This window comes from Coloeus monedula, assembly GCF_965178545.1.
Source record: "Coloeus monedula genome assembly, chromosome: 7".
NCBI lineage: Eukaryota > Metazoa > Chordata > Aves > Passeriformes > Corvidae > Coloeus > Coloeus monedula.
Genome location: NC_138787.1, coordinates 18331083 through 18345093, shown reverse-complemented (window position 1 = coordinate 18345093; position 14011 = coordinate 18331083). Strand labels below are relative to the sequence as shown.

General features: G+C 39.7%; 1 protein-coding gene across 4 annotated transcripts in view; it reads right to left on the bottom strand.

The window, feature by feature from the left end:
- The window catches only part of LNPK (lunapark, ER junction formation factor), a 50633-nt gene extending 38224 nt beyond the window's left edge, over positions 1–12409 (bottom strand). For 2 of the 4 annotated variants that reach the window (XR_014226587.1, XM_082285417.1), the window contains exons 1-5: positions 12330–12409; positions 8537–8618; positions 7254–7298; positions 5932–6119; positions 2574–2632 (exon numbers count right to left, since the gene is read on the bottom strand). Coding sequence is in view for 1 of the 4 variants with exons in the window: in XM_082285417.1 (XP_082141543.1) it covers positions 2574–2632; positions 5932–6119; positions 7254–7298; positions 8537–8563 (319 nt within the window). In the remaining 3 variants the exon portion in view is untranslated. Of the gene's footprint in view, positions 1–2573; positions 2633–5931; positions 6120–7253; positions 7299–8536; positions 8619–11623; positions 11760–12329 lie in introns of those variants that run through there. The other 2 variants (XR_014226588.1, XR_014226589.1) reach the window with 2 other exon arrangements.
- Positions 12410–14011: the final 1602 nt, after the last annotated feature.

Below are 14011 nucleotides of genomic sequence, written 5' to 3'. Positions count from 1 at the left end.
AGGAAGAAGAAAGGCCAAATGCATGTGGGATTTTCCTGGAAGTCAGTGTTTGGAGCTTGACACAAGGAAAACTCACTGTAATAAACCATCACCTAATGCAGAAGATACTCTCTCAACAAATTAGCTTTCTACTACCATCATTCACAGCAAGAAGATTGTAACAATAAACTGTACAACTTTTTACCCCTTCTCAGCTGTACTGAACACTGGCAGTTTACCTATTTTTACCCATTTTTTCAGATTTCAAAGAAAGGAAAAGCTTCATAGAACTATAAGACAAAACCAAAACCAACCAAACTAAATACACTTTTTTTTGTACCTTTATTTATTTATAAGTATCCTATATCATTTAAATTTACTTCAGGAAAACTGTTGCTTAAAATTAAGGGAACAAATAATCACTAGCAGAATGCAGAAAATCCATTTTGATCAAATAAACCTCTTATTAAATGTCCACAATACTGAAACTGGCATGCACATATCCAAAAGGTTATTTTTTATGCAATAAAAGGGTAACTACAACTATCCGTATTTGTTAATAGGACATGAAAACAAGACCGTATTTAATACTAGGCTGGAGCACAGAAGCTGGACAATTCCAGAAAGTGTGCATCTTCAAATTAGTAAGGTTCCTTTCAATAAATTTTACATTTATATTAGAACACAATCTCACATGTTGCTCCACACAGATTAACATCTTGAAATGTACTGCAATGCAGTGTGGTATCACAAAGCCAAATAAACAGCCAACTGTTAATGGCTGGTTACTCAAGAAACTGAAATTGCTTTTGCTACAGAAATGCCTAGAACATCTTCAGGCATAGCCTTCCATGAAGCAATGCAATCATTTTAAAGTGTGGGTGTTTCTTTCTGATCACTGTACCTCCTGTATTCAACAAGAACCTCATGAAACACCTGCCCCTTCTAACGTGGCCAAATGGCAATTACTGCAAAGTACTCTCAAGAAACCAATATATCTCATCTTAATTAAACCTACAGAAAAAAAAAGAATTCATACTAGAGAAGTCAATACCTGCAGTATACCTCATTTCTTTTCTCCACGCTTTGGGACAGATCAGCCTAAATCTCCCTTAACAGTTGTTTGCCTGACCAGTCCTAAAAACTGAAATTCTATCATTTCTCTGCATCGCCTTTCCTGGAGTCTAGCTATAAATTTTCTTCATTCACAGCATCATTCCCAAATCTGGTGTATACTGGTTATCCAGCACAGGGCTTTGTTGTATTAAATAACCACCTCCAGTGTCTCAGTATGTTATACTAACTTATCCCAGAATAAAAACTTAGCTTTGAGCAACTTGGTTGACAGTTTGCTCTCTCAGCTACACTTTCTCCTGCTTTACTGCTTCAACTCTACAGCTGATTTTTCTTTTTCAAACATAGGACTTTTATCTCTGAGCTAAAACACTTCATTTTTATCCAGTCTCTGGAACCACACAAAAATAATCCCTTTTGGCATGTTCTATCATCTACTAAACCCTTTAACACAGGTTCAACAAAAGCACTAGACTTGCCTGTATGCTCAAAACAGCAATAAAGACATTTAAGCAAAATAGAAAAACATACTTTTTTTTCCTATTCAGCCATGAAATGCAAATCATTCATTTCACCTTAGAAATGAATCACACAGCACCATGGAATATATGGACAATTTTATTTCTACATAAAAATGTATGTTCTGCACTTGCATATCAAATACAAACATTAAGTTTAAGAAAAATTCTAAAAGTGATGTTTAACTTGTAAGCTGTCACAAATTAAATACATCATGCTGTTCTGCAAGTCATAAAACACAGTGCAACATTGAGGTTTCCCTGTATTATTGCTCACATCACCATGAGATATTGTTACAGGCTGGACTGCTTTCAAGGAAAGTCTCAAATGAATTCTAACTACTGCAGACAAGTGCCACAGATGCTGTTTTTAAATAGCATGCAGATTCATTCTAATGCAAAATTTAACAACTTTTTATATATATTTGAACACCTCCATTACTTTTTGGTTTTGTTACACGACTTCCAATTTTCCTTAGCTCTTAAAAAAAGCAGAAAAACACCTGCTTACACCTTTCCCACTCAGGAAAACGTAAGTATGCTTTGGAGAACTTGAGAGAGAAAAGCTATCTTGACAAATAAATTAGACACATCAGCTATAAATCTCTTCCCTTTTGTATAAGGATAACAGATTAAGACTGCTGGAATACTTGCGAGATGCAAGTATCAAGGGAACTACTACTATTGTTTATATTTCCTTTCCCCGTGCTCCCACTTCTACACCATATTTTATTCCATTACACTTTTGACACATGCAAAGACAGGAGAAAGTTAGCACAATTTTATAAATGAAGTGGAAGGTTAAGCAGTTTCCTTCCTGTTCTTTCATGAATTATGTGGTAGAAAAAAGTTCAGCTCATACTACCCAGCATCAACTAAAAGGCTACTCTTGTCCTCCTGGAAGCCAAATGATCAAAAGCATTTCCATTATCATAGCAAGCATCATTCTCAACTAGCCACATATTAAAAAGCAAACAAACACCACAAGGAGAAAGTACTTACTATTCCTTTCTGTCCGTTTGGAAAAGAAAAAAATGAGCAGTGTTCTTATACACCAGATTCTTTAGAAGACAAAGAAGAATTATATTAATTAAAATATATTACAGCAACCATTTCTGAAATCATTTAGCAAACAGAACACTTACCAGATGAGATTTTATTTTGCAAATACAAAGGACAGAAAACTTCAAACAGTATTTATATAAAAACTAAAAATTAAATCAGCATCTTGTCAACAAGACATCAACATTGCTCTAAATAAAATCGTATTTTCTATTAAAATTAAGTGTTACTTAAGGCAGAAATACTAAGGCAGCAGCAGCAACATCATCACTTGCTAAAAAACGTTCAGCTGAAAATTACTTAATCATCACTTCTTATTTGATACTTTCATAATGTATTTTTTCCAAAAAAAGAAACTTACCAGTTAAGGCCCAAAATTAAGGCCCCAGAGATTTGTGGGAAGAATTCTAATACCAATGAAAACCATGAGATACAACTAATGTATAAATGTTCTCCCAAGCAGAATTAACTGACCTGAGTCCGAGTGATTTTAGAGCTCTAAGTCTACTCAGTTTCTGTAGGGTTTCAGCTGACTTAGCTGGAGCAGTTTATGTCAAGATAAACTGATCTATGACCATTTTACATTTGAAAGGTCTCTCTGCAATCATCAGGACTTCATTTGTTTTAAAGCTTAGAATTGCTTATAAGTATTAAGCCAACACATTTCCTGGTAAGTTATTCAGTCTAAGCCAAGGGGCAAACCTCATACATCAAGCTATTCCAAGCATCTTATCCAAAGCCCTCCTAATGTTAATTAAATAATAGAGCCTAAATTAGCAATGTTTCATTTAAGAAAAAAAAACAATCATAAAGGCTAGAAAGGTTATCTGACTAACAACATGCATAAGAAAGCAGGCAAAAGGCTCTAAGATTTCAAATAGTTTTGACTTAATTCATAAGAACATTGTCTGTATTTATATAATGGTTGCCCAATTAAAAATGTCTTCACATATTAACAACACAACCCAAATTAGGCAAGTTAGATGATGCAACTGGAATCTGAGAGCAACCTATCCAAGGTAAGAAAAACAAAGAAGTTTAACTATTTCATGTTCAAAGGTGTGCTATAATAACTGATCTAAGAATACAGGTTGATTTATCTGCTTACACAACACAAAACGTGTCTTCATAAACTACCAGAAGAAATAAATGTTTACGGGGTTTAATTTTCCTTAAATATCTTGTTACACAGGCAAAAGCATTACTTCTTTTTTAATGTATGCCTTAGAGTCTTCTGCCTAAAGCTGTATCCTAAATATGGTAGGACACCATGAAATAAAAAAGCATTTCCACTTTAAGAAATCCAAGATGAAAATTTAATAGCAGACCATTTCAGACCAATTTTACAAAAAAAAAAAAAAAACAAAAAAACAAAAAAAAAAAAACCAAAACACAACCACCATATTTCAGTGAAAATCAGAACACTCAAATTAAAACTAATTCAAATAAAAATCAGTTCAAGAAGAGCACCCTTCTAAAATGCTAACATATTTTTTCAACTGTTCCGGTATCTCAGTATACATTTAAAATTAATGAAGTTATATTCCTAAAACTTAACTTGCTCCACCAACATCAGTAACTTGCTGAGACCCTGAGGGACTGACCTAAGGCAGAAATAAGTTGGTGACTGACTGCAAGCTGGAAAAGGCAGACATACTCCAGTTTGATTAGGGCTGAAAAATCTCTAGAGCTATTACTGGGTGGCACCAGGCATTCAGCATGGAGTCACCTCTTGACCGAGAACAAAGACAAGCTGGCAGCTGCTTGCCACTCATATCTGCCAAAAAAAAGCTGAAGAGGAATAGCTTAAAGGAAAAAAATCTGATAAACAGTTGCAAGTCATAAGAGAACAACAATCTAAGTCCTAGTAAGCTGATATCTAAGTCAGAGTTTTACAGAGAGCCATCCTGAGAAAAACAAGCAGAACTGGAAGACAAACTAGAGAATAGAAGTCCAACATGTAAATTCAAACCACAGCACTAGAAGCCATCACCTTCAATAATAAAATTTCTACACTAATTCTAACACATCTACGCAAAAGGAGGCAGGTAATACTTCCTCTTTTACAAGCTTCTCTATCAGCATGAGCAAGCCTCACACACTAACAACAAAGACTTCAAAATGCTTGTCCTTAAGAACAAAATTAATTCATATTACTGCCAAAGATTAATTTGAGCTCTAATTTCTATATTAATCCTTTCCAGTCAAGATACTGCTGCCCATGTATCTTCTCCACAGGAACCCACAACAGCAGAATATCAGTATATTATGCATAACACAGTACGACATACAAAAAGCATCTTCAGGTTGGGGGTTTTCTGCATGTTATGCTGACCCACACTCATCGAACTTGCAAGGCCTTAAATATTTACTTTTGACCTCGCCTTTCAAGTCTAAAGCTAAGGCAAATATAAGCCATGCTTTCACACAAAGGTGCTGTACAAATACAGAAGTACTCATGATCATTTCAGCAAATTAGCAAATGCACTGTGCTCCCCGCCGGTAGGAAAGATGCTCAGCAGGCTGCTTTCACCTCCCTGATGGTCTGGAACAGCAAAGCAGCTGCTCAGTGAGGTGGAAGCCCATTTTATTACTTTTAGAAAAGTAGATTTCTTAGAAAACAAAAGCCACTCATCAGGATAAGCAGCCAATCAGCACAGCGGAACAAAAATGTAGGCAATACTTCCTCCAGTTCACATACGATGAAGTCTGCATACCTTCTTGCTGAACAAAACAGTCAATGATTTTCCAGAAAAACAGCTAATTGTGTAAAACTAGTCTTCAATACACTTAGGGTGATGACCTTTCAAGTCAATTCTGTGTTAATAGCCACCTAACACATGAAAGTAAGTTTTTCCATTCATTTTTGTATTTTTCTCAGGCTTTATACACTACATTTTACATGCAGGTGACATGCCTTTGGTTGCTCCCATATAGTAATGTTACTTTTCAAATTGCAGTAAAAATAAAACCCAAGATAATGCTCTTGTGCTTATACATTACAGCTGTTCAGATACAGCTCTCTAGCCCCAGTATAATTTTGACAAACCAAGTAACTTTAGATGCTATTATCTTTTGATGACAAGACTTAGTTCTATACTAAACCCAGACCCATGAGAGACATTCCCCTCAAAGAAAGTGTCTGCCTAACTACTTGAATTTATTTTAGAAGAAAAAATTCAGCAAGTTATGACATCTCAAGAATTGTCAAAGAAAACCCAAACCCCTGCTGAGATGTATTTTCCATCTCCTTTTATCAGAGACAGCAGTTACAAAATAAAAAGGCATATTTACTTACATCAATGGAAATGCAAAAAATGGAAGTGTCATTGTCAGCCTTGCTGTCCATTCGTCAGGAAGACACCACAAATATACAATTAAGCAAGTAATAAGGTAAAGAAGTGAGGAGTAGAGAAGAAGCCTTCCAACCCATAGTTTCTGTAGCCTCTGATTTTTTTCTCTAAATTCTTCTAATGTCTGTATTTCCTGCAAATAAACAGGGTTCAGCCTTATTAGTGAAATTAGTAGGTAGTTTTACTAAGCTGCCTTGAACTGTTTCCTAAAATCAGCCCTATCACTTTGGTACTTGATTAGAAAAGTCAAGCACCTTTTTGATAAATGACACTATTAAGGTTATGATATGGGCCACTTGCACCTTATTAGCAATTAGTAAGAAAAGTCAAAAATCAGCACTTTTCCACATTTGTAATGCATTAGTATATTTGGGACAAGAGAAAAATACCAGTATCTTATGAATGGCAGTCTTCACAATCACATAAGTCACTACTAACCATACTCAGCATTCTAAAACTTTCATCAGATACCTGTGAAATTTTAAATGCCTCTAACACTTTCTACTAACATGAGGAATTGCTGAAACCTCTCCATCATCTCACTTGTTTTCCTTTCAGTGCTTTCCTCACATTAGAGGTGAAATCCTGAACATCTGTATGATGCTTCCAGCATATTAGTAAGTGATGGAGCAATGCTCTGCTATGTGAACCATTTTGACTGGATTTTAAGTGACAACAGAAGTACTCGCACTTTCATTAAAAGGAAAACAAAAATACCAGCAGCATATTTCAAAACAGTTAATTTCCCCACAGAGTACAGACATCTGTCACAAATGCTGGTGAAAAATCACAATGGATTACTGAACAATCTATCCAGTTATTCTGCCCCTGACTTTACTTACCACCACTACAGTTACAACTTCTACGCATAAAAGCATACATTGAAGCTTTTCTAATCAACCTGATGAATGGAACTTTGTATTAGTGACATTTTCCATTACATGGGACTTTAACCATTAGTTATAACTGAATTGTGTAATCAAGGCAGCTTAATATTCATTCCCATTTCAGGCTCTCTAAATAAATACTTGCCCTGTAGTTTCTCACTATCTATTATACAGTATTGGTATTTTATAAATGACTAAACAATAAGGGGAAAAAAGATAATTCCTCTGAAATGCGGAATCTCTACTACTTGAATAATCACCAAAATAATTTAAAATTTCATTAGAGTATTTTACCTAATATGAGAGAAATACATGGACAGCAAAAATGACGTATATTTCTAAACAAAAATCAAACAAAGCACCAAAAAGCAAACACATACCTTATCTATTTTTTCTAACACTTCTACAGTGGAAGGTTTTGCCTGCTTACAAGGGAAAGAACAAAGATATTAATCTCACTTTTAAAAACTCAGTATTTGGAGGATTACTGTACATTAACAGTTTCCTAACAAAAAGACATATTCATAATAGATTAATAAATTATCTATTTTACATAAAGGTAAGAAGTTTTCCTACTTTAATAGTGACAAATAGAAGGTACCATAATGAATCACTATTTTACAGCTGGCATTATTCTTAACAGAAAGCTCCTCTCCTACATCACAAAAAATGAAAACCTATAATGCATCTACAGCAATAATGAATGCGTGGGTGGAAAGTAAAACAAGAACAGAGTTGATGAGTGGAAGAAATAGGCAAAACACAGAGAATATAGAGAGGAAGCCCTAACCTGAGTACTCCATCTTTTTCTTACTATTCTTTCCATATAAGGACACATAGTATAAATAAATCATAAGCAACTGCAAGTAAGTGTTGCCATCTCCAATAAAATTCCTCATAGGAGCAACTGGAAATCCACCTTCTAGGAATCTTTCCTAATTTCTGAGAATTATCAAGCCACAATCTTTCCCCACCCTTCACACCACAAATTCAAAAAGCATAGCTCACAGTGAATCACCCTTGAAAGCGAGTTTCTACTATACAAGACTGACATTCCACCTAAGTTTCACCTGTAAAGGAGTTTTGTATGGAAGGCTCTGAAGCCAACTGCTAATAAGCAAAGGCAATTCTAGACTCAAACAACTCACACCTGCCAGGAGAGTAGTCAAAAACCTCATGCCCCTTCTTCCTCATAAACTCAGTACACCACTCAAGAACATACAAAGCAGTAAAAGCAGGTAAGAAGACAGACTTGTACAGGACTAAGAAGCTACCAAACTTTGTTAAAACAGACAGAAATGTATTCTGCACATACTCATTTTTACCTAGGTCACCAACTTTTCAAGTCACAGATGCTGCAGTTTCTATCCTAATGATGCACCACAAAAGTATTTAGATTTACAGAAAGAGTTAAAACTGTATTTTTCTAAGTTAACCAAGGCAGTGACAGACTGGCACTACAGAGGAAATAAAGGACAACAGCAAAGTTTCACAGCTTACTGATTTAGCAAAGAATGCTTTTAGTCATGATACCTCACTACTGGACTTTTAAGGGACATGCTCACAGGAAAAGTTTAGCACTAACATTCAGCCAGCATTAACAGCCAACAAGTCCTAGTCTTCTAGAGTAAAGATTACTACATTGTTACACAATGTTACTTACCCTCCACCTTGAAATTAATCCACCCATCTTCTGTTCTGGACAAACGTTGGCAGAGCTATCAATCTTCTACAATAATTCACAGCTAGAAATAAAGTATTAAGCACTTAGGAGCAATCTAACGACATAATCAAAGACACTCAAATTCATTCCAACATCTTAAGAAATCAAAATATTGCATAAAGCCATAGTCTTGCTATCTACCTACGTGTTATTTTTAAATCCAGTTTTCTGATTCATAGGCCATCTTGTAAGTCAGTTGATCAGCTCAGATGCGGCCAAAGTCATTTTTATTTTGGAAATACTTAACCAGAGGGGAGTCCCAAAAACACAGGCACAAAGTAACTGCGAAAAGAGACACCAAAATGCTCCAGCAGAAAAACAATTATAAAAACTTAGTACTGGGCAGGATTATTCAAGATACTGATTTCCAGTTGTTTCCTCTGCTTCCCATAAGCATAACTCAGTGTTCCTTTTCAGCTGTCACTCTAGGCATTCAGCATTAACATCCTTCTGTTCATGAGAAAGCTTCTCAAATAAATCTACTTCTTTTTTATCAGTAAGAATACACATGATAGCACTATTGTTCTTTTGTATGCTCAGTTTTAAGTTCAAATAACCAGTTTCAAAGATTTCATCTGCTATACAAAAGCACTACATTGGCAGGTCTTCGCTGCACATCAAATTACACTAAAACAGTCCCAAAGCCGCAAAAGCAGCTCACCTCACCCTACAAACCTGGAACCCATGAACAACACTAATTTGATGATCTGGGTCTAAGTTCCTGAACTAAAATTGTAGCAACTTTCCATCAGAAGGTAGTTGAATCAAGTGACTTTGAATTTTAGGATGGCAGAATTTCTCTCCAGTCATTTAATTTACAAGTTTTTTATCTGCTGAACCAAAAAATAATCAGTTCAAAACAACCCTGACAGTAAACTAATACTCAATCCCAACCAGGGCTCAAACCTTTTTCATTCTGGAATGAAACACTAACACTTATTAAAACAAAGCACTGATCTAGCTAGACAGAATAATAATATATAAGTGATTATTATCTTGTTTATTAAGTTTCCTTTGGCCAAAAATGGAAAGGTATATTTCAATCCAAATTTGTTTTCAAATTGTCTGAGGCTGTTAGAACAAGTTAATATGTATAGGATATGCACTGCTCACTAGCACAAACACTACTGCAGTCTGGTAACCTCATCATCTCTTAAGAAAGCCAAGGACTTCAGAACTATAGGCCCTATTGGTTTCAGAAGTCAATCCTTAAAGATAAGGAAATCCATATTGGAAATGCCATGAAAATTAAGCTGGAACAGATGGGCAAATTAGCTCTGCTGCTGCCAAATTAGTACCGCAAAGGGGTGAGATACGGAAAAAGCAATTACCCCTTGGACTCGAACAAATTCTCAAAATAATCACTACTGCAGCAACTCACCTCAGTAAAACAGCAGTCTTTTTTTTTTTTCCAAACCCAATCCAACACCAAGAATTTTACACAACTGTGACTTTGCAGATACAGGTAAGTTTTTGCATGGCAGGTATTGCAGTAGATCTGAGCATACACTTTCTTCCCAGATATTTCTACAGAGATAGATGGCTTTCATATTGTTTTGCAATCAAGATACTATGTCAAATAGCCAATTGAGAAGTCTGGAAAGCTAGCACAAAGCTCGCAAATCTAGCTTGCTTTCCTAGCACTGCCACTGCTGTTAGGGGTGGACATAGAGAGACACAGAGATGCTCACACAGCCTTTGTGTGTGCCATTTTCCTTCAAACCATAGTTTGAGAACCTCTCCACTAGAAGTGTTAGAGGATCTTTTGGGAATAGGTCATCCATGAGCTATTGGTGACACTGACTTATATCAATAACACATTCACAGAGCTATTGCTACACAAGTTTTTTTAAATATCTGGCAAATGCTCAGAAGAGAAACAGGTTTGACAAGTGTCACTTACACATGTGATTTTACAGGAGCTATGATGACAACAGGCTTTACAGATGCTGCTCTGCAAGTCTGTAATACTACCAAAACCCTTTCCCAAAGAGGTATTAAAGGATTAGGGCCACTAGATTCACATTTGCAGTTTAGTCACTGAATCCTCAGTGAGGAGATGGAGAATCTTCTATGATTTCCTTTTTCCCCTCTCTTTTTTTTGACATGACAACAGAACTTGTCTTCAACTGCTTCAAACTCTCCTCCTTCCTTACTTGCCACTCCACATACCCACCACTAATATCCTGCTATTCATGGCAAGAGATCTTCCGCATGTTGCTGCCTTCCCATGCCCTAACCAACAAATTACTGCATAGCACTTTTCCCTTCTGAAGGCTGCACTCTAGCACAGAGCTGTGCATGCCACTGACTAAGCAGTAGTGCAGTTGGACTTATTTCCACATCCATTATCACAGATTCAATACATAAGTAAGATAGATGCAACATGTCCTAGGTTTAAAACAGACAACAGAAGCGTTAAAAACACTGAACAGAGAACCTTAAGAAAACACTACTACCAATTTTGTTACCTGACTCACTCAAGAAAAAAACAGATAGCAGCTCTTCTACTTCCAAAACATGTACATTATTTATTTAAAAGCAGAACTGCCAGACTAAGAGACCAGAGCAGAAAAAGCTTCTCTTTTGAAAGAGGCATAAATCCACGAAGTCATCCACGCCCATCCACCCAGGTGGAGAAAATAGCTTCATGATCTCATTACACTTTTATCAACTCAGTCTCAAATTTCTTCAGACTTGTTAATGTTTTAAAGGTTAGAAGTTCTCCAAAAACTCAGTCTCCTAAGTAAATTTCAATAACTGACATGCTGAAATTCAAGACTGAATAACATCATTAAAAGAAAAAAAAAAGGAGGTTAGCAACTTGTAATCAAGGCCTTGCATACAGACATACAGAGCTCTCCCTTAAAGAAATGGGCAATGCTTTTTAAATCGGTGTTTCTTGCAAACCTAGTGACTTCACTTTATGTCAATATTTTTTAGATATTCACCATTGCAAAGAACACAAGTTCTACCTTTCAAATTGAATCTCCAGTTCTGCTCAGAGTTCTCTCACAATTTACTGACCTCAGAAACTTCCACTGGGACCATAAAAAGTTTCTCCAGATGAGTGCCACAGACAAGGAAATAAGCAAAACCAAACCAGGAGCATCACCCACCACCTACTGCTGGCCTGTCCCAGGACGCCCCAGCTACAACAAAATACTGAACTTTTTTCCATTTAAATTTCGTTTTCAGCTGTTTCTGTCTGGAAGCATCCCACAGAGGTCCTATGCTTTGTAGAGCCTTAATTAAAAAGGCAAATTAGCTCCCACACGGACCGCAAAGCGAAGGAGCGAGAAGTGGGTGGGTCAGGCGCTCTTTTTTGAAACCCAACCCCTTGCAGCCTGCGCGAGGGGCCGCCAGCGGCCGGGGCCCGGCGGCCAGGGAGGGCGGCGGCAGCCCCCGGCTCCTCGGCCCGCCGGCCGGGACAGCCGCACGGCGCCGCCGCGCCCCCTCTTCCGGGCAGGGCGCCCGCCGCCCTTCCCCGCAGCCGGGGGCTTCCTCCTCCGAGGCTGCACCCCGGCCCGCCGCCGCCCCGCTGCCGCCCGGCTGCCCGCGGGAAGAGGGAGGGGGCACCTGCCGCCTTGCTCCGCTTCGTGCCCGGGCACGCGGGGCCGGTGCCTGAGTGCAGTCATAGGGAGCGCCGGGCGCCCCTCTCCCGCCACCCCGCGGCCCTCTCCCGCCGCGGAGCCGCTCGGGGCCGGGCCGCGCATCCCCCGCCATCACGTACCTGCCGCGGACCGGGCCGCGCATCCCGCCCGCCGCCAACGCCGCCGCAGGAGGAGCGCGGCGCCCGGCCGCTACTCCCACCAGGCCCCGCGCGGGCGCGGCAGCCAATCAGCGGCTCGCTGCCGCGGGGTGCGCTGGAGCGGGGCGGGGCCGCGCTGCGGGCGGGCGGGCGGGCGGGCGGCGGCCGGGGCGGCATGGGGGGTTTGGGGCGGGGCTGCGCTCCGCTGCGTTCCGCTCCCCTCCGTTCCGCTCTGTACGGTATCGTACCCAGCGCTCCGAACTGTACCGAATCGTAGCCCACCGTGCCGTGCCATGCCGGGCAGCCGCTCCCGCCGCGCCTCGCGGCCCGGCCCGGACGGTGTCGCGCTGTCCCGAGCGGCGCCGCCCGGCCAGGTCGGAGCGGGCGGGTGTCGGAAGGCGGTCACCGCCGGTGGGCCCGGGTACGCTGAGCCCGTCTTCCTGCGGCTCTCGCTGGTCCCTGTTTACAGAAAATAAAGGTGTTTTAACGCAAAAACCTAGGAACGTGAGGGTCAAATGGTCATACGGAGGTTTGCAGGCCTCCTGGCACTCGTGTTCAGCCAATGAAGCAGTGCTGACAAAGAGGCGCCGTGCTGGATGTCCCCTTAGCGTCACAGCAGAGGGCTGCTCTCACTGTCCTCTTCGTTCCAGACGGCAAGTGTTGAATATCTTTGGAGAGAAACAGAACTCTGGGTTTCTTTAAATCGCATTACTGTAATAACAATGTCCTCTCCCTTGGTGCTCTGCTTTCATCAGTTTTCTTATGTCGCTGACACCCGTCCCTTGCCTCATGCTGAGAGGACGCAGGAACAGAGAGTCAATTCTTGCTCTGTTTGCATTATCTTTCTGATGTGCCCTGTTCAGAAGTTGTAGCACTTTAGCAATAACACAAGTGGGTGCATGTGCACAGATGTGGAAGAAAGTCCAAGTCAAAGTGCCTTGTAGTACAAATTCCTATGCAAAAGCTGTACACCTTCAGCTGACCCTGCATTGCTGAACTCGTATGTAACAGTGCATCATAATACAGCCTATAAATGTTGGGTTTTTTCCAGCTGTGGTACATTGACCCTGGTCAGCAGGTAAAGACTCACACATCCTCCTGCTCCTTCCCTCTCAGAAGATGGGGGAAATACTAGGAAAAGTCAGAGAGCTCATGGGTTGGGTTAAAGGAAAGTTTGATAAGTGAATGAAAGAAAAAAAAGTGATGTGAGGGAAATAACTAACCACTTTCCATAAGCAGACTGATGCCCAACTAGTCTTCAAGCAATTTATGATTCTGGAAGACAAACCCCTCCGACATTCTTATTCTGCAATCCCAGATTTATTGCTGAGCATGACATTATGTGGTATGGAATATCCCCTTGGCCAGTTTGGGTCTGCTGTCCTGGCTGTTTCCCCTCCCAAAATTCTTGCCTACCCCCAGCCTACTCTCTAAGGGAGCAGAGCATGAAAAAGGTAAAGCCTCAATGCTGTGCAAGTTCTGTTCAGCAATGGCCAAAGTGTTGCTGTGTCATCAGTGCTGTTTTAGTCACAGAATACACAACACAGCAGCATATGGGCTGCTGTGAAGAAAATTAACTTGACCCAGCCAGACCCTGTACATTAATTTTAAAAATCATTCAAACTCAAAAAGAACAGGCAAAGCTTTTAGGCCAGGAGAGGACA